We start from the raw sequence: 27979 nt of genomic DNA on the forward strand, positions 1-27979 counted from the left end.
TAATACTGGTAAAGCGTAAAACTGCTCACCCAGCATTAATGAAATAATGAGTTCACTGTAAACGACAGTACGGCAAGTGTAATGCATGAGTTTCACACCGACATTTTAAAGCGCATGCAGTGGTAGGTAAAGCTACCAGATGCTTTCAATGCAGCTACTGTCATCTTGTGTAATTAATAACAGACACATCAGGAGGTTGCCTACAGCCACAGCTTTTAATGCCACTGTTTTCCAACTTTGTGCAGTAGATACCCAGCGATTATTTGCTTTTGTAGACTATGCTACAGCCGACTATAGGAGACGCGCCGGTTAATTGAATACAGGCATTAACTGGAGAATTTACACTAGTTTGTTCCCTCAGTATGAACTATAAGTACATCTTTATCTGTCCTGGCAGCCTGAGTCTGAGGCAGACGTCGGGCCCAGTGGTGAGGGAACCAGTGGCGGAGCCGTGAAGAGAGGACTGTCTGCGGATGCCGCCACTGCCGGACAAGATGTTAAGAGATTCCGAGCGGCGGCTGGAGCGGCTTCCACTGTGAGCTTATTTACCTCCTATTATTTGCTGCCTCCCTACTCCAAAATTAGTAACCCTTTCAAACTGTTCCCTGCTTGCCCTTAGGCTGTATTGTTTCCAAATGATTGCACATCAGTTTGATCAAACAGCATCTCTTTAAGACAAAACTTGCCAACAGGAGGTGACAGCATCATTTCTGCTGCCTAAATTCATTTTTACCTCCTAACAGAATTGCTTCTCACATCTGTTTCATCTCTCTCCCACTGTGACTGAATGAGCAATTTTTTTTGAACTGTCAAACATAACTAGTAATTGTTAAATGCTCCATGGCCTCCATGCTCCGTCTCAGTCGCAAATCTACATTTTTCCCCCTATGTGCGGTAGCGTGTGCAAACCTTTGGAAATAAGTTGTTATGGCCCCAAAAACACACTTAGAATTAGCCCCACCGTATATATGTCATACATGGAAACCTCCTAGCACCCTCCAACCACCAGCCAGCCGTCTGTCTTTAAAGCACAATTGTTATTGTACAATTCAGTCTAAATATTCCCACATTTAGTGTACGTAATTTCACATTTTCTGTGAACATTTTCCCATTGAAATGCCCATTCATGCCTGTGTTTCATATTTTCCATTACTGAATCACTCTAGTGATTCTACAACAGTGACATGGCTTGGTTGATAGAGTTCATGCTTCCCCGGTTCAATTCCCGGGTATGTTTTGACGTGGAATGACCAAAAAAAAAGTTATAACATTAAACATGTAACATTCACAACTATTTACAGAGCAGTGCAACGAAGCACGATGGGAAGCAGCATGTGCAAGGAGGAGTTAGCGGCCAAAAAATGAGAATTATAACAATTATTTGGCGCACACTACTATTAACCCCATTCTGGTGGGTCGGCAAAGAGTGCTTAGTTCCCAACCCAGAGCTCCTTGGTTCAATTCCAGAGTCGAGCCCAGCCTCCAAACTACTCTTACTTTTATTCTATGTTTTAGCATATTTCCACAGCATTTCAGTCCCGCTTCTCCTTCCAAACAGCACCTATATTCATTCTACATTTCAATTTTCACACATTTTCAAAGCATTTCGGTTTTGCTTCAGCTTTTCAGCATTCACACATGCAGTTACTTTGTGTTTTAGGTGTTTGGTCGCAGCCAGTCCATGCCAGGCACAGAGACAATGCTTACTAAACCTGTTGACAAACAACACACGGACACTGTGGTCAACTTCCTCATCCGGATTGCATGCCAGGTAACACCTCCAGCACACACAGACACATAAGAACTGCAAAGCAGACCTTGCTTGTAAAATATTTGTTTTCCTTTTTTCTCTCTTTTTACTGTGAGCTTCCTATCATACCTATGGTTTGTATTGTTGTAGAGATACAACCTAGTATTGTAGGGCTGCAACTAACGATTATTATAATAACCGATTAATCGGTCGATTATTATTTTTTGATTAATCGATGAATCGGGGGGAAAAACCCATCAATCCCTTTAATAATGCATGAAAAGGGCTGAAAAAGGGGCAGAGATAATAATTTCTGCTCCCATTTCATTCTGGTTTGAAGAGTGTTTGTTTTTTATGTCATATTGTTTTAATATTGTTTGTTTGTTTGTTTTCTTCTCTCTTGAATGAAATAAATGTTTCAAATCAAATCAAATCAAATGAATAGACTTTTCCCCTCTCCAAAATCATAGCAAAGAGGGCGAGGAAGAGGAATTTCTCCGACACCAAAATTGAAGTAGAGAAGAATAAACACCCAACTGACAAACATCACAAACACTCTACTGTAAATCAAGGAGTCACTGGCACAGACTGCTTGCCACATGTATATCACCAATATTCACCAAAATTAGAAATAACAAAATAAATAGGGCAGACTTTGCTTTTGGCTTCGGCTTGTCTGCTCCGGGGGAAGGGGCGGTGCCTTCTTTAATGGTCAAGTTGTGAAGCACATAGCAAAATGATATGGCCTGCACTGGGCAGGCACAGCTGGAGCTACAGTATTTGTAGTTTCACTGTTCTACCACTAGGTTTTGTGTGTACACATGGTAAGAGTTGTGCATAAATGTACGCATTTTCCTACGCACAAGTACAAGTGGATGAATCCCATACTTTGCGTGGGAACAATCTTACGCACGCTCTACACACACATTTCTGCAGTGGTTTGCTTCGCAAGATATCAGAAAGAGGCAAAAATGTCAAAGATGATATGTGTGACTATCTTGTTTTGCCTGAAACGCAAAGATAATAGGTCTGCTTTCATGAATGACCAAGGAAATTTAAAAAATAGTCACATTTCAGAGGCTGAAAACAGGCTGTTTACAGTACATTTTCAAATGAAACGAATAATCGATTACCAAAATAGTTGTTGATTAATTGGATAATCGATTAATCATCAATTTATTGATTAATCGTTGCAGCTCTACTGTATTGTAATATTCAATTGTACCCAGTTGGAGGAATTGTCAGGGATAATGGTAGGCGATAGCCGGCCCTCTTTTTTGAGTCTCTCCCTTAACCTGTGTGATTACTCTCTTCCCCTGGAAACCATTGTGGTAATGGAAGATGAAGACTCTTTGTCAATGATGATAAGTTTACCGACCTTTCTTTGGTGTCCCCCAGGTGAACGATAGTACCAATGTGGCAGGGTCTCCGGGGGAGCTGCTGTCTCGTCGCTGCGTCAGCCTAATGAAGACAGCCCTGAGGCCTGACATGTGGCCTCGTGCCGAGCTCAAGCTACAGTGGTTTGACAAGCTGCTCATGACCGTGGTGAGAATGTGGATACTGTACCTCCCCTAGTCAATAGTTGGTTCTCATTTGCAGACTTCTGGGAAGTACAAAATATCCCACTTCCGAGGTCCGACATCAGAGTATTACTGTTGTCTTTAAGAAAGATACTATTTTTCAACAATTTAAAATCAGTTTCAGCGGTCCCACAATTTTGTATTGGAATGTGTTGGCCAAAATCTAGCCTTGATGCTTTAATTTAGGTAGTTTAAAAGTGCTTTTAGTCAGCCCACTGGGAAGACACCGTTTCGGGTGTCTGTAGCTTTAATGCTAATGAGCTGTGTTTGCCTGTCTCCAACAACTAAGAAACGCTCTTGTGCGCTTTTTACATATAAATTGTAACTTGTCTAACATAATGCATGTAATATGTCAGACACATCAGCGCAACAACTTAGTAGGATAGGACGACACACACGTTAGCAACACTAGCATAGCTATGTGAGCTACAGTGCTAACATTACAGTTACATTTTAACAGGCTATCATGCTAGGTTAGCATGCAAAATGATCAAACTTCATGTTCGGAACTGATTGACAGGTAGTTGGCAGAATTTCAGTCTTTATTTGAAAATGTGTGTGTGTGTGTGTGTGTGTTTTGTTTTTTTTAAGTCGATAGTACCTAATAGAGGACTTAATATACTAAAATGTATTAGGGTGATCTTACTATTACATAAATCTAATGGTGTCTTAATTATGACAATCTAAGAGTTGCCTTTTCAAGGACAGTTTCCACTAAACATGGCTTTACTAGAGCTGTCAACAATAGCGTGTTAACGATGGTAACTAATTGATTTAATTAATTACATAAAAAAAATTTTGCGTAGTTGACACGTACTCATCATGGTCCCACAGTCACACAGAGTCTGGTGCTCCTTTATAACTTTATTCTGACCTGAATTCATCAACAGCAGTCCAAACAACGAACATGTATCTCCAACTCACAAACACATCTGTAATCCCGTCGACATCGGGACGACACTTCATCATTGTCACTCGACGACAGCGAGATGCATTCACGGACACTCCGAACATCACAACAGCGTCTTTATTATGCTTGTATGTGTGATCTAAGTAAACTGAAATACAAAGAAGAACAATAAGTGTACAGTCTTATCACTCACTTTGTAACTCTTAATGTGAAAGTACAATTTGCTGCATTTAAGTATGCTCGGAAATCTCAGAAAATACACTCAAAACATGAATTCAACTGACATGACGTGTTGTCTTTGAACGCAAATGTTCTGCTACTATTATACCCCCAGGAAGTTGCTTCCAAAAAGGACTGCAAAAGTTTTCTTGTCACAGCTTAGGTAGGCTGTGTCTTACGCAAATGCCTGAGCCCTTTGTCTGTTATCGGTTTTACACGAAGTCAGGCGCCAACTGCCATAATGACAAAATAATGACGGTGGCAAGATAACAAGAGTCAGTCCCGGTTGGCCTGTGACTTCTTTTTCAACTCCCCACCCTTTTCATCCACTCTTCTCTGTCCTTGCCCATGTGCCTCTGCATCTTTCCTCGCCCTTTTTTCCCCCCTCTCATTCCCTCTCCGCAACCTTCTCCTGTCATCTTTCCGGCCTCCGTTTTCACTTTGTCTCCCTTATCTGTTGCTCGCCTCAGTCTCTGTTCATCTCTCTGGTCAGATTGGCATCCACAGACAAGGCAAGGTTATCACCATACTCCAGACGTCGTCCCATATTTCCTTTGTACTCTTGTGGGGATCATTGCAACAGCTGTACCTTTCTCTCAGCCTGCACTGATTTCATGGCAAAGATGTGACAAACAAGGCTCTCTGTTGGTCATATCCAGATAATACACAGGTTTTTCTCCCCTGAGGAATGTGCACTACATGTCCAGCAGGTAAATGAGCAATGCCTTCTATCAGATATTGGCATGGCAGCAATCGTAGGGCAGGAAGGCTAATGTGAGACGGCAGAAGGAGGAGTCAAATGCACAATCACATTCTTGCTAACATACATGTATATATTCCCTGTGTGCAAGGTTTTTAGTAACGCAGGGCATGACCAATACTGCCCTAATATCTACGGAGGTAACCTTGTTCACTAGTCAAGATGAGTATCACGGTCTGTCTTAGATTCTCCTCTTGGCCTTGTCATCTTTGTGTACATTCTTTACAATTTAAACCAAATTAGGCATTTATGTAGGCCATCGATCTGTGTTTTAGTAGAAGTCAAAGTGGTTTGTTTCATTTGTGGGAGTGATACCTCTCTGCGAAGTATTGATTTTGGAGTTGTGTTGTTTTTGTATTTAACAGGATACTTTTGTCTCTTACAAGTTCTACTGTATATAGTTCTAAACGTTCTCTCTGTTTTATTTTCCTTTCAGGAGCAGCCTGCCCAGGCTAACATCTCCAACATCTGCACTGGATTGGAGATTCTCTGCTTCCTTCTGACTGTGCTGCAGCCACCTGCTATCCTTGCCCACTTCAAGCCCCTCCAGAGAGGCATCGCTGCATGTATGACGTGCGGCAACACTAAAGTCCTACGTGCTGTTCACTCGCTTCTCTCTCGACTCATGAGCATCTTTCCCACTGAACCCAGTAAGCCTCCAACACTTGTAACTACGCAAAAGCTTTGGTTTTGATGTTGAGTTAAGCATTGCTACCTCTCTTATCTCATTCCAGGCACGTCCACAGTGGCATCAAAGTATGAGGAGCTGGAGTGTTTGTATGCTGCTGTAGGCAAGGTCATCTATGAGGGACTTAACAACTATGAAAAAGCCACAAGCAACACCAACCCCACACAGCTCTTTGGTAAGACAGCCTCTCACTTTCTCGATACTTGACTTACTAAAACTACACACACATGTTTTTTTTCAATATTTTTCTCGGTCACCTAAAGCAATCAAATTAGTGAGTGGGTCGTTAAAATGCAAGATGATGGGTGCTCTGCTTGGGCTAACATCTGGAGTCTTTCAATGAAGGCCACAGTACGGCTGTTTGGGAAAGGTTATATATTACTGCTCTCAGTCATTCCTCCCTACGTGAACATTACATTTAATCACACAGATGTGAGGGATTTTATGAAAAAAGATTACATGTAAGCATATTTAATCAATAGCACTTCTATGATCAATTTATTTTTCCGAGGTTTCTGAATACTGAGCCTGTTGTGTGACAAATAGCGATGAGCTATATGTTGAGATTCTGTCAAAAGAAGGAGGAAAAAAATTCAGTCAGTGGTTAATAATAGGTCTTTGATATCTGTGCTGCCAGATGTAGTGTTTAAGTAATGCATCCATGTGGCCAGGGAGGCTGACATTTTTAACATTTGCTCCAGGGAGCAGTAGCATTGGGCAGGGTTGGGGCATTACTCATACTGTTGTTCGATTCCCTACAGCAATAAAAATCAAGCTGAGGATAAAAATGAACACAAGCTGACCGTAGGAGTGTGTTTGCTTGTCATATGTATTGTAATTCCCACCGCTGCGCTCACTGTTGTCCAGGAACCCTCATGATTCTCAAGTCGGCCTGCAGTTACAACGCAAGTTACATCGACCGACTCATCTCGGTGTTTATGCGCTCGCTGCAGAAGATGGTGCGGGAACACTTGAGCCCCCAGCAGGCCAACCCAGGGGTCACTGAGACCAGTACTGGTAATTTGTCATGAATTCAGTAATGCAAGCACACACAAAGAATAACTCAATGCAGCCACTCATGAGCAAATGTTTTATAAAACGATTCACAGCTGTCCTAGTTCTTCTAAAACACAAAAAAGATTGTTCATGTCTTGTTGATCTAGTGTCATACTTAATGTAGTTGCCGTAAATGCTCCAATTAACTCCTCTATTCAGTTAACTGCAAAGTCTCCCATAGTCGCAGGGTTCATGGTCTACAAAAGCAAATAACCACCTGTGTCTCTAATTAGTGCTGGGTCAAAACACATTGGCATTAGCAGCTATGGCTGGTGTCAACGTACTGATATAGTTTTTAATAACCCCACAACATGGCATTAGCTGCATTTGAAGTATCATGAGTGGTCAGCACCCAGCCGCTTTATTTACCTCTGCATGCACAATAGGATGTGGTTGCACTACTCAGCTGCTGGTGTGAACTGAAATGTCATGCGTGTTACACTCGGCGTATTGTTGTTTTTATTGTTATTGCAGTGACATCATCAGCGATACTGATGCTCCTAATGTTTGCTCCTTACCGGGATTTCAACACTGGTTCTACTGCTGCTTTGTTGTGCAGTGTTTTGATTATAAATGACCATGTGGTCAAAGAGAGCTAAGTTTTCCTTTCCACATTTCCATGCGCTCTAAATTATGATTAATAAAATTGTTTTATATGAGTTTACAATTTTTGGAAAGAACAGCCTCTTTCTAGTTATTGCCTACTTCCAGTGAACGCCCCGTCGTCTTTGTGGCTTAGGTAAATAAACACCCCTGCTACAATTGAAGTATTTTCTATATATCCTGTAATACCCAGCCCTTTAGTCCTGTCTCTGAGTGTTATCGTCCCTATTCTTATAGTGACGAGCGAGCTGGTCATGCTGAGCCTCGACCTGGTGAAGACACGACTCTCCGTCATGAGCATGGAGATGAGAAAAAACTTCATTCAGGTCATTCTCACATCGCTGATTGAGAAGTCGCCGGACCCTAAAATTCTCCGTGCTGTAGTTAAGATAGTGGAGGAGTGGGTGAAAAATAATTCGCCTATGGCTGCCAATCAGGTATGTGAAATGTAACACATCAGTCTGCGTATAGAAATACGAACAGTCAAAAACAAGCTAATATTGCTCTTCCCTCATCCTACTAGATGCCCAATCTCCGTGAGAAGTCCATCTTGTTGGTGAAGATGATGACCTACATAGAGAAGCGTTTCCCCGATGAACTTGAGTTAAATGCACAGTTCCTGGACCTCGTTAATTACGTCTACAGGTAATTACTGCTATTCATCATATAGCCCAATTGCTGGGTCACTTATGCCTCGCTGCCCTTGCATCTATCTCAGCATGAGGGATGAAGGTCAAGCAGGTTCAGGCAGGAAAAAATGACAGGAAGTAACAACGGAAAATAGAGAGGAGGTGGAGGAATATTACCTTGTTTAACAATGGAAGGACGCGACGAAAAAACACATCATTTAACATATCTGTAGACGCACGTGTTGCGTGACACTGCTTTGAGGATGTTAGCCGGTCATGATAAAGATACAGCATGTGCTGGAGTCTATTACAGGGCACCAGTAGTGTCAATATTCCTAGCAGGTGGGCACTATCCTGCAATTCATCAAGCCATGGTTGTCTTTTGGCTGAAACCCGCACACATTTAATCAGCCAAATGCATTCTATATCCCTCCACCCCATCTGCTCTTCATGTCAGGAGATTTAAAATGAGCAGTAAAGCCATGATTGACAGCATGTAATGATATTGGAATAATAAAGCAGCTGCGCCAGAACAATGTATGATCGAGAAAGTGGAGCCAGTAGAAGCTGCTGTCATAGCCTTGGCCATTTTGCTCCCTTGATCTCACATTCTCTTTCTCTCTGTAGTGTAATCATACCCAAGAGACCCATTCAGTGCAGTAGAATGATGTCCAAATTATGACATTTAAAAAAAATAATCTGAGGGTTTAATGCAGCATTTTAGTGAATGGATTGTAGTAAGGCGCCTTTGGTCACCACACGCATGTAATACAGCAGTGGTTCTCAAACAGTCACATACCCCTTGAGACATTTGACATGAAGAAAATGAAAAAAACATGGAAAAAAATATAAACACAATAAGGACACTATAAAACATCGTAGTATGATATATTTTATGAATTATTATGTGATTATATAATTGATCATTTTGGAAAAGGAAATCTTTACAGTTCTACATGACTTTACATGTCCTCCTTAATTCTCCCTTCATGAATGTATACATATACACCAGGACATGTGCCAGGCCGATGTGAAATTCACTGGCTCGCATGTGCCGTAGTAGCTGTTTTAAAACATTTATAACAGGTGGTGACAAGCTGTGGTAAGATGTGGTGAAATGTAATCTTAATGCTCTTGCTGTGTTTTGCTGTGGTCTGCAACAACATGGCATACAACGCATAATCAGTGAAACAGCACAACTAAAGTTACACACAAACATAATAATTATAAATAATTATGAAAGTGCACAGAAAGTACACAAATCAATAAAGAAATGAATGCAATATGAGGCTTATTGATATGAGGCTTACTACTGCACTAATTGGACAAATGAGCTCAAATAGCATGAGATTATGCACCAAACAAAAATGTACACTAGCACAGAGCTAACATGATTAAATCTCACCTCTATGCATTTGTGAACAAGTACGAGTGCCCTGTACTCCCTGCGCTGTGCAGGGTTGTTCACATGAGGCTTTCAGGCACATGCAGCAAATAACCGTCATTGTTAAGCTCTATTGTAGTCATGCTGTTTTTAATTTGTATTCACGTACCCCATTTTGGGAACTTAGTATCCAGCATTTCTGTTTACTTGACACTGTTTGGAGGATGCCTTCCCGATATGTGTTGCATAGGAGTCAGCATACAGCACTATCAAGGAAATGTTTGGTCCATCTCATCATTCAGGGATGAGAGTCTGTCAGGAAGTGACATTACATCAAAGTTGGAGCCAGCTTTTCTCTCCGGACTTCGCTGTACTCAGCCACTGATCCGAGCCAAGTTCTTTGAGGTGTTTGACGCCTCCATGAAGCGGCGTGTCTATGAGAGGCTCCTCTACATCTGTTGTTCTCAGAACTGGGAGGCCATGGGTAGCCACTTCTGGATCAAGCAATGCATTGAGGTAAGACATTTAATCTGCCAGTATGCTGATACAGCAATTCAGAAGGTGTTGTCCCCTCACAAATCAAGCCATTTTTGTTGTGTCAGCAAACATGGGGTCTGTCAAGTACTCTCACTGATATTGTCTTTCATCACCTTTTACTCTGCTGTATATATGTGCATATTAGCTGCTGTTGGCGGTGTGTGAACGGAACACCATCATTGGCACCAGCTGCCAAGGATCAATGCTGCCGTCTATCACAAACGTCATCAACCTGGCAGACAGCCACGACCGTGCTGCTTTCGCCATGGCAACACATGTCAAGCAGGAGCCGCGTGAGCGGGAGACTAGTGACACAAAGGAGGAGGTAGGGTACTGGCGCACACACTCAGGCATCACAGTGCACTCAGAGACACGCTGTCTCACATCAATTAGCACATTATCCCATTAGGAGCGTGCAACATACACCCATCCTGAGAAAAGATGAAACCATGGCTGTTTTTCACACATTCATCACATCTTCTCCCTCACATGTTAGCGTGAAGTGAATGACATTTCCATTTCCGCCCCTGCAGGATGTGGAGATAGATATTGAGTTGGCACCCGGTGACCAAACCGCTCTTCCTAAGACTAAGGATCAGTCTGAGAGAGATGCTGGCAACCAACTGCACATGCTTACAAACCGCCATGACAAGTTCCTCGATTCACTGCGAGAGGTCAAGGTAACGTTGGGCCTCTAAGAATAAAAGCACTAAAGTCACTCAATGGGAAATTAGTCTTGAGATGTCAAAGACATTCCCTAACATTTCAGACTGGGGCGCTGCTGAATGCTCTTGTGCAGCTGTGTCATATCGCCACGCCACTGGCTGAGAGAACCTGGGTCCAGTTATTTCCTCGTCTTTGGAAGATACTCTCTGACAGGCAGCAGCATGTGAGTATATTATTGTTTTCAAGTGGAAGTATTAATTCTAAAATTACTATTATGCCAAATTCTTAAAGGACATTTCGTCCTACAATAAATCTGGCTCACAAGTATGACCTCGACCTTGGGACCATGGCCATCTCAACACACGTGATTCTGCTTAATGAGGGCAGGTTCATTCACGCTGAATATGGAAATGAGAAGCTGAGGAAGGAAAGCTTTAATGAGCTGAACTAACTAAATGAATATGGAGTATTTTGAGAGAGGATGAAAGGCCCTGATTTGAAGTGATTGAGCTCTTCAGTATCTGAAAGATGCTCTCATTAGAATTCTAATATTTTCTTCATGTGACAGACCTCCAAGTCACACGTTTTTATTTCGATGCTCCTTATCACATGATTCCATGACAGCTTATTGCTTCTGATGAAAGCAAGAGTGCTTTATGTCCACATTGCTCTCTGAAGGAGAAATCTGCTGACCAATTGGTCTTCATTATTACTAGTTTAATTAAAGTGGCCATCAAGGCATTAAATATCCCATGCTGTCAATAGGAACTGCAAATTGTAGTCAGCAGCGATACATAATTTATTTTTTCTGTTTGTGTGTTATGTGGGTGTGTTCTGTTTGTGTGTGATTAACCCACAGTCCATCTGCTTGCTGAGGATGTGATGATTGCTGTGTTGCCCTGAACATGGAAATCACATTTCCGCCTCACATTGACCTATATTTTTAAAGGGGGGGGGTTGGAAATTACTCTTTGTTTCAAGATGAGTTATGTTAAAACATGGTTAATATGTTAAACTAATATTTTCTATTGCCATTATTCATGCAAACATAATGCCTTTATCAATATTATTGCTTTCCTTTGCAGGCTTTATCTGGAGAAATGAGTCCTTTCTTGTGCAGCGGCAGCCACCAAGCCCAAAGAGACTGCCAGCCCAGTGCACTAAACTGCTTTGTGGAGGCCATGTCTCAGTGTGTACCTCCTATTCCCATTCGGCCATGTGTGCTAAAGTACTTGGGTAAGACACATAACCTGTGGCTACGATCCACTCTAATGCTGGAGCAGCAGGCATTTGAAAAGGGCCTCAGCCTGCACAGCAAACCAAAGCAAAATACAGAAGTCTATGAGCAGGAGAGTATCACACCACCTCAACAGGTGAGGTCACAGTTTATCATTTGTTGGCTTTTACTTTTGATGTTCCATTATATCCTGCTGTAAACATACTGTTTTCTGTCTGTGTAGGAGATTTTGGACTCCCTTGCAGAGCTTTACTCCCTGCTCCAAGAAGAGGACATGTGGGCAGGCCTGTGGCAGAAAAGATGCAAGTTCCCTGAAACTGCCACAGCCATTGCCTACGAGCAGCATGGCTTCTTTGAACAGGTGAGAGTAAATGTCAGCTGCTTGTGAATGCAACTGTCTTAACAGTTAGTTGTTGCTTAACAGTAGGCCGCATGGTGGCCGAGTGGTTAGCATGTTGGCCACACAGTCAGGAGATCAGTCTGGGTACTCCGGTTTCCTCCCACTTTCCAAAAACATGCATGTTAGGTTGATTGGCTACTCCAAATAGTCTATAGGTATGAATGTGAGTGTGAATGGTTGTTTGTCTATATGTGCCCTGCCATTGACTGGCGACCATCCCAGGGTGTACCCCGCCTCTCGCCCGAAGTCAGCTGGGATAGGCTCCAGCATACCCAGTACAACAGAACACTAGAATAGAGAGAGGCTCCAGATTGAGGATAAGTGGCATAGAAAATGGATGGATGCTTAACAGTATTGTTGAAATATTGTAATGCTGTGTTTATAGGCCCAGGAAAGCTATGAGAAAGCAATGGAAAAGGCTCGAAAAGAGCATGAGAGGAACAGTGTGTCTCCTGCCATATTCCCAGAGTACCAGCTGTGGGAAGATCACTGGATACGGTAACTGCTTTTGATTTAGATAAAAAGAAATCATTCAATATACAAACTAAATATGTAGTCCCGTCATCACTTTGAATTTTAAAATATAATGACAAATCTGAGCCAACAGTATTATAACAATCCATTTTATTTTCATACAAGTTATGGGCAATGGTTCTCAGCCTTTTTCCAGTGAAGTACCGGTGGAATCCTTTTTTCAGCCAGAGAAAATATTTTTGGTTGGGGAAAAAAAAGAAATCGGTGCCTGGTTTATTACTGTCTAAAACAGTGGTCATCTTTTTCACACAGAGCCCTGTAGGTTTGGATTTTTTCTTCCTTAATAATAAAAAGTTGCATTTGTGTTCAGTTGTGTTGTCATTGACTAGTATTTAAATGTTATGAACAGAAGCATTGAAGTGTGACAAACATGCAAAAAGAAGAAGAAATCAGGAAAGAGCAAACACTTTTTCAGTCCTGATATTTTTTGTTTCATCCTCCAAAGCGACTCGTAGAAGTAATTCCACTTTGTCGTAAGTCTAGACAAGCGGAAGACAATCGACCTTGTGTGCATGCGTTCTTTCGTCTTCTGTTGTTTTGGTGTGTCGTGGTTTTGTCTGGGGCTGTTTACAGCAGCACATGTAGGTGTGCCCTATGAATTACATTGAAAACAAACAAACAACCCAGGAGCGTTTCCATGAGGGGCCTCATTTAATGCTTAACGCATTTGTATCTAAAATTCACATTGAGAGAGTTAAAGTGTATCTTGTAAATGTTTCTTTGTATGCTACACATGCAGCTGTTCCAAGGAATTGAACCAGTGGGAACCTCTGACAGAATATGGCCAATCTAAAGGCCATTCTAACCCTTACCTAGTGATGGAATGTGCTTGGAGGGTCTCCAACTGGGCTGCCATGAAGGAAGCTCTGGTGCAGGTAGGACTACGTCCAAATTGGTGCACTTAAGGTTTGCTGTGCACATATGGATCGGTCCACTAACCTCAAACAGGCTGACAGAAAATGGGAAGGTCCAGAATTATAATCAAAAATCCCCACTAACAACATCACAGGTGGTGCAGAGCCTTCAGGTTTGAACCCAGTCAATCAGAGACAGCTCAGTTTTCTTCATTTTATCCATGGAATCAAGTGTGGTGTTTTATAGGCCGCAAAGACTTCATACCAGTGTGAGGAAGTAAAGCTGATATTAAAGTGTGCCTCCTCAACCACCAGGGAGAATAAGAGAAGCGGTTGTAAACGTTGTGGTACTGCAGCTTGTTAATTCACTGGCTGCATGTTTGCGAAGCAGAAGCATAGACAGATGGAAAGCGTGTGATAGTACCTGACATATAACAAATAATCCTGCTTTGCTCTTTCAAGGAGACTTGGAACTAATCCATTGAGTCGTGAGTAAGGTGACACCTAATTAAATTGTCTGGATGGCAACACCAATTCCACTATATCACCGTCTTCTTGCGCCATTCCTCCTTACCGATTTTAACTTTTAACTTAGTTCATCTTTACTCTTTCATCTATTTGTTAGCCTTCCCCCTGTTTTGTTCCTTCCTACCTTTCTTCTTGTTCTGTTACCTCCTAATATTTACAACATCTCGCCGTGGGAATAATTACCGTGGCATCTGCTGTGGGGTGATTTGTTTTACGGAGGAGCATGGCTTTCCTCGCTAGCTCAGAAGCGAAATCCAAATGCCCCGGCTTTCAATTAAAGCTGGCTCTTGATAAGGCCGACCCTGTCTCCAGGACATTCATCAAGCGTCACCCCTGATAACGGTGCTCTGCCCAATCACTGTAATTTTCCTAAGAGCCAATGCAAATACACACCTATGCCTCCTTGCTGTCATGGCCTTTTTAAAGGAAAACTGCAATTTTTCAAAAAAAATGTTGCCTATCATCCACAATCCTTATGTGAGACATGAACACACGTCTTTTTCTTTTTTGTGCATTCTAAAGATATAAAAACAAATAAAAAGAGACAGCTCATGACTGCACGTAATTGGACACACCTATGCCGCCAACAAAGACCGCTTTTAAAACACCTCCAAAAACCTCCAACTTGGTTTTATGGTTTTATATACATGCTGTAACCATGTAGTAACAGGTACATTCATGATAACATGCAATACCTACAGTATTTAGCCGTATTTTTTAAAGCATCATCAGAACTTCCTTCCTCTGCGGATTGATTTCACATAGCAACATAGAAACAAACGCCTACACCTAGCGTTAACTTTTCCAAACTCAAAAATAAAAACACAGCAGCAGTGGCGGTAGCTCCAATATGTAGCCTAACCTTTTTGGTAGTGGTCTGAGGCACTGTGAGCCTCAGTGAGCTGATGCGCTGTGTGGTGAAGCTAGTTGCTAGCCGGCTAGTAGCTAACCGGTGTGTTGTAGCGAAGTGTCAATGCGCCAGTAACGTAGTTTTATCAGCGTAGCAATGTTAATAATAATAATAATAACCATGTCGCTGTAGCTTGGTTACTATGCACGTCGCATTGTTGGTGCTTGTTGGAGTTTTTTTCAAAAGGCTTTGTAGGCGGCATAAGTGTTTCCCATTACGTGCGGTAATGAGCTGTCTTTATTTATCTGTTTTTATATATTTAGAACGCACAGAAAAGAGAAAGACGCAGTCATGTGTCACATAAGGATTGTGGATAATGGGCAAAATTCTAGAAAAAAAGTGCAGTTTTCCTATAAGCACTGTAGTTATCGCCGTGATGTACAGTATACATGCACAACAGTGAAAAACATTTTTGACTTTGAAGCCTCCATGAGGCTGTTGCTTGTTTTGCACTAATCAACACAGCATTTCAGTCAATAGTCGGGCCTTTTCCTCTACCGGTGTGTCATCAAGTTGATTAGTTATGTGACAACATGAATTGGAAACCATGTTCTTGTTTTCACACAAAATTGCTTAACATTGACCCCTTACCTTCTGTACTTTTTATTTAATCATTGCTATGTGTGCTGTTTGGCATATGCTACAATATACACAAACCATTTTGGCAACCAAAAATACTCGCAAGTCTGGATTGTGCTGTGTATGCACATTGACACAACACTGTAAATTACACAATTGTAATATAAACTCAAATCTGCTGAGTTAGTTTGAATGTATGTGTGGCACATCTATCCTTAGTAATATTACGCTAAACAAGACATTTTATTTTGATATGTATCCTTGTTGTTTATCATTGGCTATTTAGCTATAAACATGCATTTTAAACTATGCATATTAATTTTCAGGTAGAGCTGAGTTGCCCCAAAGAGATGGCCTGGAAGGTGAACATGCACCGTGGCTACCTGGCCATCTGCCACCCAGAGGAGCAGCAGCTCAACTTCATCGAGAGGCTGGTGGAGATGGCATCCAGCCTAGCCATCCGGGAGTGGAGGAGGTTGCCTCATATCGTTTCACATGTGCACACACCGCTGCTGCAGGTATGTATTCCAACTACTCTAATAGGTTGCTTTAAAAAATATGCATAATGTAGACTGATGGAGAAGCCTGCAAGAGCCAGTTTGTTTATTGCAGAGGACTGAAAGAGATGCATGTTGAGAGACCATCAATCGCCTTGAGACATTGCGTTGTTAAATAATGCTGATAACGGCCTCTATGGCCACCACTCATTCCATTTTATAAAATTGAGTTAGATAATAGATGATTGGGGGGGGATCAAAAAAGCTTTAAGCCTCTTTAGTTCCTCCGAAAGAGATTAAAAAAGACAGGGGAAAAGATGAAAAGAGAGAATAAGGAGGAAGAAGAGTTAGTTTAGAAAGGCTGTAATTACGTCCCTGCCATCAGATAGCATTTGATTAAATACCTGCAGCCGAATTACATTTACATGATGAACGACATGGTCCCAATGAAGGTTAGAAATAGGCCATCAGCTGATATGGACTGATAATTGTGAATAAATGCTGCATTGCCTAATTTATTTTGTTTGGGAAGAATCTATTTAAAAATAGGGGAGATTTATCCTTTCAAAATGGGAATGTTAAATGGGGTGACAAATTTCTTCAAATATTGTTTGTGTGGGGGTGTTGTTGCATATGTTCAGTCCAGTTATTTTTGCTGAGGGAAAACAAGCTATTTATTCCTCTATAGTCAGTCTAGCAGCCTGCTATAAACCTCCATTCCAAGCTCTATAGCCCATGTTCGCAACTCTGTGAGAGTCTCAGAATGACAAGCCCAGACTCTGCAGATACCGAAGGGCTCAAAAATCAAGTTATCAAATCCTGCCTCTCAGCGATGTGTGACAATCAATGCATGATCACCCGCACCATCGATTGGGAAGACTGGCGTTAATATTGATTGATGAGGAGTTATAATGGAATGATAGATTATATGTTCACGAAGCAGCTTTGGGCCAATCAATGATGCTTCTTTTCACAGAATGAGATACCTTGCTTATCATTTTTACTCTTTCCCTGTCACACACTCTTTGAGCATGGAAGTGTTTGGGGCAAAAAATGTATACACAGCAAAATATCAAAAAAATTTTCCCCCTCTCCTCCATTAATGTCCTAATTATTTATTAAAATTTTCATAAACCACCAAGTACGATTAGTGTGTTTTCAAGAGCCTATGTGTGTTTGCACTTACTCTCCGTCATTTGAAATGTTGCCTGCCACTTAGGCCTTAATCAGAAATTACAATGCTTGCTTCTTGTGTGGTCAGATCACAATTGGAAGCATTTGTGTCTAAAGGCACATACAAATCCATTCATTGAATAAGAATGAATATGTTGATTGTGTGGAATTGAGGCAAAAATGGTGCGCACTATTTTGCGAACAGAGGTGCTGTTGAAATAGATACTTTGCACATTTCTACAGCATTAAACACTATCCTAATATCCTAGTCCTAAGGGAGACGCATGAGCAATGACATAGTTTTGGCTTACAACATGAACTTTCTAAAGAACTCAACTATTACAACAAAGTGGGCTATATTTACATTTTTCTGCTTCATTATGTACTCTTTTTGCTGTGTTGATGAACACCTGCAAATCTCTAAATGAAAAGATAGGACAACAAGTACAGGAGTTGTGAGATAGGGAGATACCACCTTGACAAAGAGGGGACTTGGCATGTGTAGAGCTGAAGTAAGAGGTGAAACGATTGTGTGTCTGTGAGACATGTGAGGAACAAAGATGAAACAGGCAAGCACAAAGAAGGAATGCAAACGGGAGGAAGAGGCAGACCCATAATGGAAAGAAAAGATGGCAAGTTAAAAACAACACAAGGGTTGTTCAGCAAATGCGCTGCATTGTGTTGGATAAACATTTGACTAAATATCCTTGGTAACAATCAGTTAAGTGTATATTTAATGGGATGGGAGAATCTATCACTGAATGTTCTGAGGTCATATTGAGCAGAGTAATGCTGGCTGGCTGAGTTGCCGCGGCATGGCTGTAGCTTTACTTTCCATCTTTAGACAACAAACTAGTTGAGACTGAATGAACAGTGCCTCTGCTGGTTGCCACCATGTAGTGCACTCCTTTTCCCTAAGCTTTTTCAAGATGGAATCAATCAGCAATCAATTCACAGATTTAACCATTACTACTTCCATCTCTAATTGTGAGTGTTTGTAATTGGACTACAGATTCAGGGCACCAAATTAAGAAAATATTCACATTGGTTGCAGTGCTACTTTTAACTGACAACTTCTCCTCAGGCGGCACAGCAGATCATAGAGTTGCAAGAAGCTGCTCAGATTAATGCGGGACTGCAGCCTGCCAACCTGGGCCGCAACACCAGCCTCCATGACATGAAGACTGTGGTGAAAACGTGGAGGAACCGTCTGCCCATTGTGTCTGATGACCTGTCCCACTGGAGTAGCATTTTTATGTGGCGCCAGCATCACTACCAAGGTTGGACCCACAGTGATCAAATGTATGGCTTGTGCATGCGTCCTGTATTCTGTATCTTATAATAAGCACTGGGACAAGGACATCTACTTTTATACATGATATTTATACATTATATATTTTTTTTCATCAAATTAGGGCAGAGCGATACATATTGATGTTTCTGAAATATCGCTAATTATTTGAAGCACAATATCAAAAACAAACATATTGTTCATATCAATATAGACGGCATTTGCGTTGTTCTCTTGTGTCTTGACACGGAGGTCTGTCTCACTCATCACTGCTGTGTGTCAGCGCTCCTTAGCGAGGCTGCTGCCCCGCCCCCTTCCGTGCTCCGTGCCTGATCTGGCGTTGATGGAGAGTTTCTGGTATTTGCTAACAAAAGTGAAAGTAAAGCTCATCACTGCACATTGCAGTGGAGATCCACGCATCCTCGAGGAGCGATGTCACCGGGGTGTATCTCGTCCTGTTTTACAGAGGGGGATCTCAAACGAAAATGTTTTTTAATCTTCATTAAATGACTACTCGGTACACTCAGGCCTCATTGGGAGGTGGTCACTTACCTGTCGGCGTGTTAGAACGTGTGATGGAAGAATGATGTGTTATAAATAAACAAGTCCTAACGACAAGATAAAAAGTGGAGGCTGGAGGTGAGTACAGATGCAATTATTACACTGTCTAGACTTTGAGAGGCGTAGCCAAGATAAAATATTAAAAGTATTTTATTTTGATGAAGGGGTGGCCAATTTTTAACAAACTAAGAATGAAGTTTATTTGTAGTTCTAAGCATAATCAAGGTGTTTTTATTTTGTCTCTTTTACGAGGTTCTGCTCTCTAAATAAATAATACTGTTCAAAGTAAAGTAGTTTTGAGTTGCTGCTCACATTTAACGTTTTAAATTCCTTTTTAAAAGGGCCAGTTCATATGTTTTTCTTTTGTGCTGTTGGTATTAGCTGAGGATTTGAGCATAGCTAAAGGTGATTGTATTTTAGTTTTTGTACATTTTTTTCAGAAAGAGAATGGACTATTTTATTTTAGCAGCTATTTTTATGTTTTATTTTAATGAAACAACTTCACACTATTTCAGACTTTGTCTAAACTCACTTTGTGGAAAAAATATGGGATATATATTGTATGTTGATATTCATCATAAATATATCAGGAGTTTTGGTCCATATCGTCCAGCCCTACATCAAATCTATCACCGTGCTCCATTTGATGTTCAATATGTTCATGTGCCCAATGCACTTGTTCTTAACTGTAAAATACAAATAGGTGCCATCAACGTTCCTGTTTTGTCTCTCTGTAGCCATAGTGACGGCATATGAGACCAATACACAGCATGATCCAAACAACAACAATGCCATGTTGGGAGTTCACGCCTCAGCATCTGCTATCATCCAGTATGGCAAGATAGGCCGTAAACAGGTGAGTCATGGATACAGTGAGAGGATAGTGTCGCCTTTACAGCTGTCACAACATTTCCCTAAAAGCCTGTAGATCACAAAATAAATCTACTCAATCTTCTCTACATACTAACCATCTTCTTGCAACACCGAACAGGGCTTGGTGAATGTTGCTCTGGACATTCTAAGTCGTATCCACACCATCCCAACGGTGCCTATTGTTGACTGCTTCCAGAAAATCAGACAGCAAGTTAAATGCTACTTACAGCTGGCTGGTGTCATGGGAAAGAATGAGTGCATGCAGGTGAGAATTGGGAAAGTGGTTATAACTGTGTGTTCCTGATGATGAATTATTGTTTGTCAAAGGGAAAGTTAATTTACATGCATATGCTTGCACAAAAAAAATACATACGGTAGGTCTTGGTCTGTAATTATCTGGTCCGAGGCAGGACACCACAACCAAGTCCTTATTAACGCAGTCAAAATCAACTTGTTTTATTTGCATTTGATTTTATTCCTCTATCGCATTCCCTGCAGCTGTCTTGTGAAATATTTTATTGGAACAATATATGGTAATTATGTGTGATCAAAACATAGCAACTGGTCCACTCTCATTTAAATCATTCTAATTGAATTCCCTTTAGCCCTCAGTTGCCTTTGAGCTGACAGATTTGATCACATTGTAAAATCGCAGCCTGTCAAAGCAAAAGCTATAAACTGAATGTCGCAGCCGTCTCTGTTCATATAGAATCTAATATTTGCATCCAGGAGCGGATGCTGCTTTGATTACAAAACCTATTATTTATTTATTTTTAAAGTATTTGGAGTAGCTTTTGGTGATGTCTTAAAGCACCAAGTTTTGGTGTAAATTTATCTCAGGGGCTTACACTTAAGCCCACAGAGAGCTCTGATTAATAGAACTGGTTCAGCACACCACAAGCCATTAAAAGTGCCAGAAGACACCCTCTCCCTTTCCCTCCCCCTTCAAATCTCCTCTGGCTTGCACTTTCTCTTCCTCTCTCTTGCTACACATCGTTTGTCACAGCAGTTCATTGGGGACAACTAATCAGAGGCTCACCATAATGGAATCTTAGGTCCCTTAACGCTTCTCCTACATCTTAATGATCACCTGTTATGATGGCAGCATCCAACACAGATTGTCATCTTCTTTGCGGCATCTTTTCCTTACAGTACAGGCCAAAAGTTTGCACACTCCGCGTTTTCTTTATTTTCATGACTATTTACATTGTAGATTCTCACTGACGGCATCAAAACTCTGAATGAACACATGTAGAATTATGTACCTAGCAAAATAGTGTGAAATAACTCTAAATATGTCTTATATTTTAGATTCCTCAAAGTAGCTACTCTTTGCTTTTTTGATAGCGCTGCAAACCCTTGGTATTCTGTCAGTGAGCTTCATGAGGTGGTCACCTGAAATGGTTTTCACTTCACAGGTGTGCCTTGTCAGGGTTACTTAGTGGAATTTCTTGCCTTATTAATTGGGTTGGGACCATCAGTTGTGTTGTGTGTGTCCAAACTCTTGGCCCGTACTCTATGTGTTCTCAGTTTTTTCCCCTTGCATTTTTGTCCGTCAGGGTCTAGAGGTGATTGAGTCCACCAACTTGAAGTACTTCACCAAAGAGATGACAGCCGAGTTCTACGCCCTAAAGGGAATGTTCCTGGCCCAGATCAACAAGTATGGATGCCACTTGTGGTGTTGTCACTTTGCGTCATCTTTTTGACTATTAGATTCAGAGAACCCGTTTGTTGTCACTCTATCCTCATAAAAGTCCTATTTTAAACACTTTTTAGCCTTAAGCTTTCTAAACCCTGAGAGTTACTTTATTTTGAATGTTAATATCCAGCACAGTTGCATTGAAATCTACTCAACATACTGTATATGTACTGTAAATTACAATGGGGGTTGAATGATTGTCAGTGCCGTTGTGCATCAGTCCCTGACAGTTGCAGGTGCAATTGTGTTTATTGAGCTGCAAGGCTTATATGTGGACCATCATGGCTGTTCTCTCAGTGCTCCGTGCCCCAATTCCCCTCAGCACCCATTTTCCCCCCACCTTGTCATCTTTGACGTGACATGCTATCCTGAAGGGGTGAAAGACAAATTGAGGAAGCCTTATTAAATGTATATGCGGCTCAATAATTAACTGGAGGCAATTTGCAGGAAACTCTGCGATCAGCAGAACTTGCCTTCACCTCAGCAGGGTTTATTGCAATCATTAAGTTTGCCCTAACCGGGGGAGAATTAACAGCAGAGTGGTGGTTATGGGTTGAGAGAGCTTTATGTGCTTGTGTGTGTGTGTGAGCAGCCATGTGTGCTAAAGATTTTGGGATCGTTCAATTTAACGGGTGTCAAAGATTTGACAGGCTGTTGGGTGCCGCGGCTCCTGCTGTGTTAGCTGGTAGAAACATTTAATGTACTTTAGTACTAGCAAAGTGACAGTGGCAACCCCATTAAGCATTACCATAGAATCTGGCTCTGACTCCCATAGCAATCAAGCTCCCATTTCTTAATCACATGCCAAACTGCCTTTCATAATAACATTTCTTAATTGATTGGCTTGGGAGACATTGTGCTGTATAGAAGCAGGGAAAGTATTTTGGAAGCACTCCTAACATTCAACTCACTGAGACTTTTTCATTGACAGGCCTGTCTGCTTGTTTGGACTGCAGGATAGCACATCTCATGTGTCTTGTTTATTAATCAATTGTTGAAAAGTGTAACAAATTATTCAGGCCACATGCCAAAGAGTGGTTAGAAGCTGTTTGGTGTGATGTAAACTGCTGATGACTCCAAATAATTTCCCCTGTCAGCATGAATGGTGCAGTCAGGTCTGCTGCCACTTCTCACCTGCCTTTCCCCTTAAGCGTGTGTTATTGAATTTTCAGGATTGGAAAGTGTGACTACTAGATTGTAGAACCAAGATAAGAAAAAATCCTAAGCATTCTCAATGTTATCAACCTGCAGATTTCTCTAAGCTCAAGCAATGCTCTTCATGGTTAATGTATTTATACACGGATGGATATTGTCCTTACAACAATTTGCCCGACTATGCTGCAATCATTTCAAATTAAATGGCAAGATTCTGAGCTCCTTTAAGTACATTGATCTTCACCGGATGATATCATTGAGATGAACTCATATGGCATTATATCGAAATGCTTCAACCCTGGGTGACCCTGAGTTCACACCAAGTTAAACACTTACCTTGTGCTGCCACGGCAAATACAGCAAATAAAATACAGGTCTAACAGACGCAGTGGTGCTTGGTCTTCAATCCATTTTCTTTTGTGTTCTCTGTGTACGTGGATCAAAAGATTTTTTTTGTCCTTATTCTTCTTACCCTCTTCAAGCCCTTTCCTACAACTTCTTTTTCTCCTTTTTGCACCAAGTAAACACCTCCACCTTGTTGTTGCAGGTCAGAAGAAGCCAATAAAGCCTTTTCAGCTGCAGTGCAGATGCATGATGTCTTGGTGAAGGCCTGGGCAATGTGGGGTGACTACCTGGAGAACATCTTTGTGAAGGATCGCCAGCTCCACCTAGGAGTTTCTGCTATTACGTGTTACCTTCACGCTTGCCGCCACCAAAACGAGAGCAAGTCCCGCAAGTACCTCGCAAAGGTGAGAAAATGGTACAAAAAATACCACGTCAAACCAGAAATATCTTTAAAAGAGCAGAGTTGCGGAAGTACAGTAGCTCACAAAAGTGAGTACAGTACACCCCTCACATTTCAACAACCATTTTGCCATCCAAGTGAATACACATCACATAGTTCAATTCGCAGTTCCGCATGTCCAAAAGGAGTAGGAAGAAATCCTACCCCCCATCCGTTCCACTTCTTGCGCAGTACATTTTATTTACTTCCCGTTTTCCATGTGTGATTTTTTTTTTTAAATACGGTACATAAAATAACGATAAGGTCATGTAACAATATGGTGATGTAATTATGATTTTTTTTCACAATTAATATAATAATCAGTATAATAATAAATAAATAATCATACATGGAGACAAGCATAACAAAACAAGTTCAAGACTCTTCTGCCTTGTATTTAGCAAACATCAACTGCTTGTATTGTTTTTGAATTTGCTCATCTCTGTACATTGTTTGAGTTTCTTGCTCAATCTGTTCTATAATTTAATTCCACATACAGAAATATTGTATGTTGAATGGAGCCAATGGAGCTGAGGTGAGCGCTACCTTTGAACACGAGGAATACCGCTGACATGGACCTATTGGCTGATAATGGCAACTAAAAAAATCATCCAAAGTGTGGAAGTATTTGAACAGGTTAAAGATGACTCCAAAAAGTGAAGTGCAACTTGTATCAGCTTGTGTCTTACATATCACATACTGTAGTAAATCTACTATTACTGCTACAGTATATAGCTGTACACTGACTACTCCAAAGTATATCCAAGTTGAATTTATACAGTATTGTCCCTTGAGAGCATACACTGTAGTAAAAATGTGAATGGTGTGCACTCTTTTGTGAGGCACTGCAAAGTGCTATATTTCTGTATTAAAGCTACGGATGTTGGTCATGTCCTAGTGGTCTGCGCATATGGATGATTTTACTGCCTTGATGGGGGCTCAGCTGCCTTTGGCTCCCATTTAATTCATACTCCGAGCTTGCAAATGTATTAGTGTATATAAGCTCGAGCAGCCACACTTCTGCACCTGCAGAAGTATCTCTCGCCTCATAAGACCATTTTTTCAAATAGGGTCATTGTTAATTCTCCAGTCACTAGACCCCATCCAGACCATACATTATTGGTTCTGATAGGACGAAACACATTTTATTCCACCATCAGCCTCAGTCGTAATTTGATTGCTCACAGTCCAGCAGTAGTCTGTGCGGATGGGTTCCCACGGCAGATCAATGGTGAAGTGGAATCCTCTTACACGGATGCTGATGGTCTAATGGTCTCCCCTGACACTCCAATCTCACCGCCCTCCATACGGGCCAACCATTTTCAAACAGTCAGACTAATGCTATCGTACTCACCAGTCAAGCACACCCTGTGTGGGAGGTAACGAGGCGGACTCCTTGCTAACAAGCATTGTGCCTACTTACTTACACACACACTCCAGCTCCTTCACATTTGCTGTAGTCCCCTCTGTGCTTAAGCACTATACTGTATGCGCTTTCTTTATAGATGAGACTTTCTTCTCACTACCCGGTCTGGGGTTGCATTTATCTGTGAAAGGATGAAACGCCAAAACAGCACCAAATTCAAAGTGAAATTGCAGCACATTAAGCTAAATTATTTCCTGCTGGTTTGTCTTGGCTAAGCGAGTGTTAGAATTAGGTGACATTATCTTTGTCTATCCTAATTATGGCTACTACAGGCTTCAAAGACCATTGTGATGTTCTGTTGACCCATCTACTCCCTCCCTGCCATTACAGTCCTGCCAAGCTGGTTTGGCAGTGCTTCACACTGATGGATGAAGCCCGTTGACCAGTCATTACCAGCAATTATGAGCAGTTTGAACCTGGTCGGTTCACAGAAGTGTGTGCAGGGGTTTATAATAACTTCACCCTGGTGTCGATGCACACAAAGTTTACCTCCTACCTTGTTTCAGCTTTTTATGGATGCAACAATTAGCCAGAAAGTGCCTTACATCACTCTCCAACCACCCCCTGCTGTGCAGAGCCAAAGACGATGCAGTCTGACTAATGATAGAGACATCATACTGGCTGCTTTGTGTCAAATGGATTTTTTTCCATGTAGCTGCTCTCCCTTATTACCTTCATATTGACCTTTATCTCTTCTCACACTTCATTTCTAGGTGCTGTGGCTCCTTAGCTTTGATGACAAGAACACCCTGGCAGATGCGGTGGACAAGTACTGCATCGGAGTCCCGCCTATTCAGTGGCTGGCATGGATACCACAGCTGCTAACCTGCTTGGTTGGTTCTGAAGGCAAGCCTCTGCTCAACCTAATAAGCCAGGTACATCCTCAATCTCACATAAGTGAATATATCCCCTCACATTTCAGCAAACATTCTATTATCAATGAACCATAGCTCCTCAGTGCCAGCAACACTCATGTAGTCTAGACCATGACGCTGTTACCACCATTCTTGGCTATAGGCAAGACAACATTGTCTAACTCACTTGTTTTGCCAGCTATTTAGTATTTTTCAGTGGATAGTGCATCTATGCTGCTACACACGCTGTACACTGGCTATTCAAAAGTATATCCAACTTGTATTTCTATATTTTTGTCCCTTGCTGAAATATTAGCGGTGTACCTTTTTAATATTCAAGCTTGTCTTGGGAGAAAGTGATTCAACCAGTCTCATGTTCGGATGTTGGCCGCTGCCATTTATTAAACATGTTTGTGTTGTGTTGCTCCCTCCCATCTATTCAGTTCAGCACATCTGCCTCCTGTGTTAGCATCTGTGTTCATGCGCCTCTCCCTAATCATGACAAATTAATAGTATTCACCCCCAAAGTGGCCTCTCTCTATGCTGCATTCTTTTTACCAAATTAAGCATTCACATTCCCCCACTTCCACTTTGACACCTATTTTTTGGCTTTCACTAAACCCCGGCGAATTGGATTTTAAATGATTTGCCCAAGAAATGATTTTAAAGTTAATATGGAACGCGTCCGCACGACAGGAACAGAGCAAGTAATTAATGTGAGGGCTAATTTGCATTGCTTAATGGAGTACTATTTCTGCACGATTTGAAGGGGGGTGATCTTCAAACATCCATGCTCTCTGTAGAGCAGGAATCGTGTTCAGATGATTTACTTTTTGGCTGGTGATGATGAGGGAACACCTTCATCCACTGGGAGAATGTCTGAGTTTCCAGTCAGTTTGTCTCTTATGTCATATGTGCGACCCCTCTGTAATGACTGATGAGTTTAAAAGGTCAATGTCATTCATTTCACAGCTTTTTATGCAAAGTAAGAATCCCATTTTAATGCTTGGCAGGCTTTATCTCTGCCACTTTCATGAATTATTTAGAATTTTTTTTCTTGGCGGCGGGATGTTTAAAAAAACGTAAACTGAAAAATTGATGAAGGTGAGGCAAAGAGCGCCTTGGGGTAGGCGGCAAGATGAATCAGAAGTTAACAGAGAATATCAACAGCCCCTCTCACGTGCTTGCTGCCCCCTTCTTGTCAACCATTCAACCTCTTACCCTCAGCACACCTTAGCTTCACCCAAAAAATAACATATCTTAGTTTCCTATTAGTGTGCTGATCGCTCGTTCCTCCTCTTCCTCGCTCAGCCTTGCGTCACTCTTTCAACTTTAATGCTGCTCTTAGCTGCCACCTAGATCTTTCTCTTATAGCTGCCTTGTAGATCTTCTTCCTGTCATTGCTAAGCCCCTGCCTTTGCCGTTTCCATCCCAGTACATCTCAAATATCATTTATGCAATAAATAGAATGTGGACATTGAGTTCAGGTAAACAGGAAATAGTAGAAATGTTTTTTTTCCAACAATATGCTACACAGTACTGAAGTCTAGATTGAGGGTGTTTATCTACCACTGTATATCACCACTGAGAAATAAAAAAGGAAGGAAGGAAGAGTGGAAAGAAGTCTTATAGCAAGACAAGAAAGCAACTTTGCTATCAGCTATCAGCTCTTTTTTACAACATAGTTAATCCCATCTGTCTCATCTGCCATCTGTGTCCTCTTCCTTGGTGCACACAGAGTGCTTCTTCTACCAAGCTAAGGCCCGATTCTCTCAAATCTTGATTAGTCACAGGAGAAACCCTTCTCTGAGCTGGCCTAGAATGGAATCCTGTCACAGAAAG

The 27979-nt window shown here is 41.4% G+C and overlaps 1 protein-coding gene across 2 annotated transcripts in view; it reads left to right on the forward strand.

Moving 5' to 3' along the window:
* trrap (transformation/transcription domain-associated protein) overlaps positions 1-27979 on the forward strand; it is a 79866-nt gene that overhangs the window by 34895 nt on the left and 16992 nt on the right. For both annotated transcript variants that reach the window (XM_054768140.1, XM_054768141.1), the window contains 23 exons: positions 398-535; positions 1661-1771; positions 3149-3295; positions 5656-5869; positions 5954-6082; positions 6775-6924; positions 7804-8003; positions 8090-8211; positions 9882-10095; positions 10262-10441; positions 10650-10796; positions 10886-11005; positions 11868-12155; positions 12243-12380; positions 12805-12917; positions 13693-13828; positions 16151-16342; positions 18579-18774; positions 20084-20202; positions 20338-20484; positions 21779-21879; positions 23621-23822; positions 25997-26158. In XM_054768140.1, the coding sequence (XP_054624115.1) occupies positions 398-535; positions 1661-1771; positions 3149-3295; positions 5656-5869; positions 5954-6082; positions 6775-6924; positions 7804-8003; positions 8090-8211; positions 9882-10095; positions 10262-10441; positions 10650-10796; positions 10886-11005; positions 11868-12155; positions 12243-12380; positions 12805-12917; positions 13693-13828; positions 16151-16342; positions 18579-18774; positions 20084-20202; positions 20338-20484; positions 21779-21879; positions 23621-23822; positions 25997-26158 (3666 nt within the window). The remainder of the gene's footprint in view (positions 1-397; positions 536-1660; positions 1772-3148; positions 3296-5655; positions 5870-5953; positions 6083-6774; positions 6925-7803; positions 8004-8089; positions 8212-9881; positions 10096-10261; positions 10442-10649; positions 10797-10885; positions 11006-11867; positions 12156-12242; positions 12381-12804; positions 12918-13692; positions 13829-16150; positions 16343-18578; positions 18775-20083; positions 20203-20337; positions 20485-21778; positions 21880-23620; positions 23823-25996; positions 26159-27979) is intronic.

Source organism: Dunckerocampus dactyliophorus, chromosome 2, assembly GCF_027744805.1.
Source record: "Dunckerocampus dactyliophorus isolate RoL2022-P2 chromosome 2, RoL_Ddac_1.1, whole genome shotgun sequence".
In the NCBI taxonomy this organism is placed as follows: domain Eukaryota; kingdom Metazoa; phylum Chordata; class Actinopteri; order Syngnathiformes; family Syngnathidae; genus Dunckerocampus; species Dunckerocampus dactyliophorus.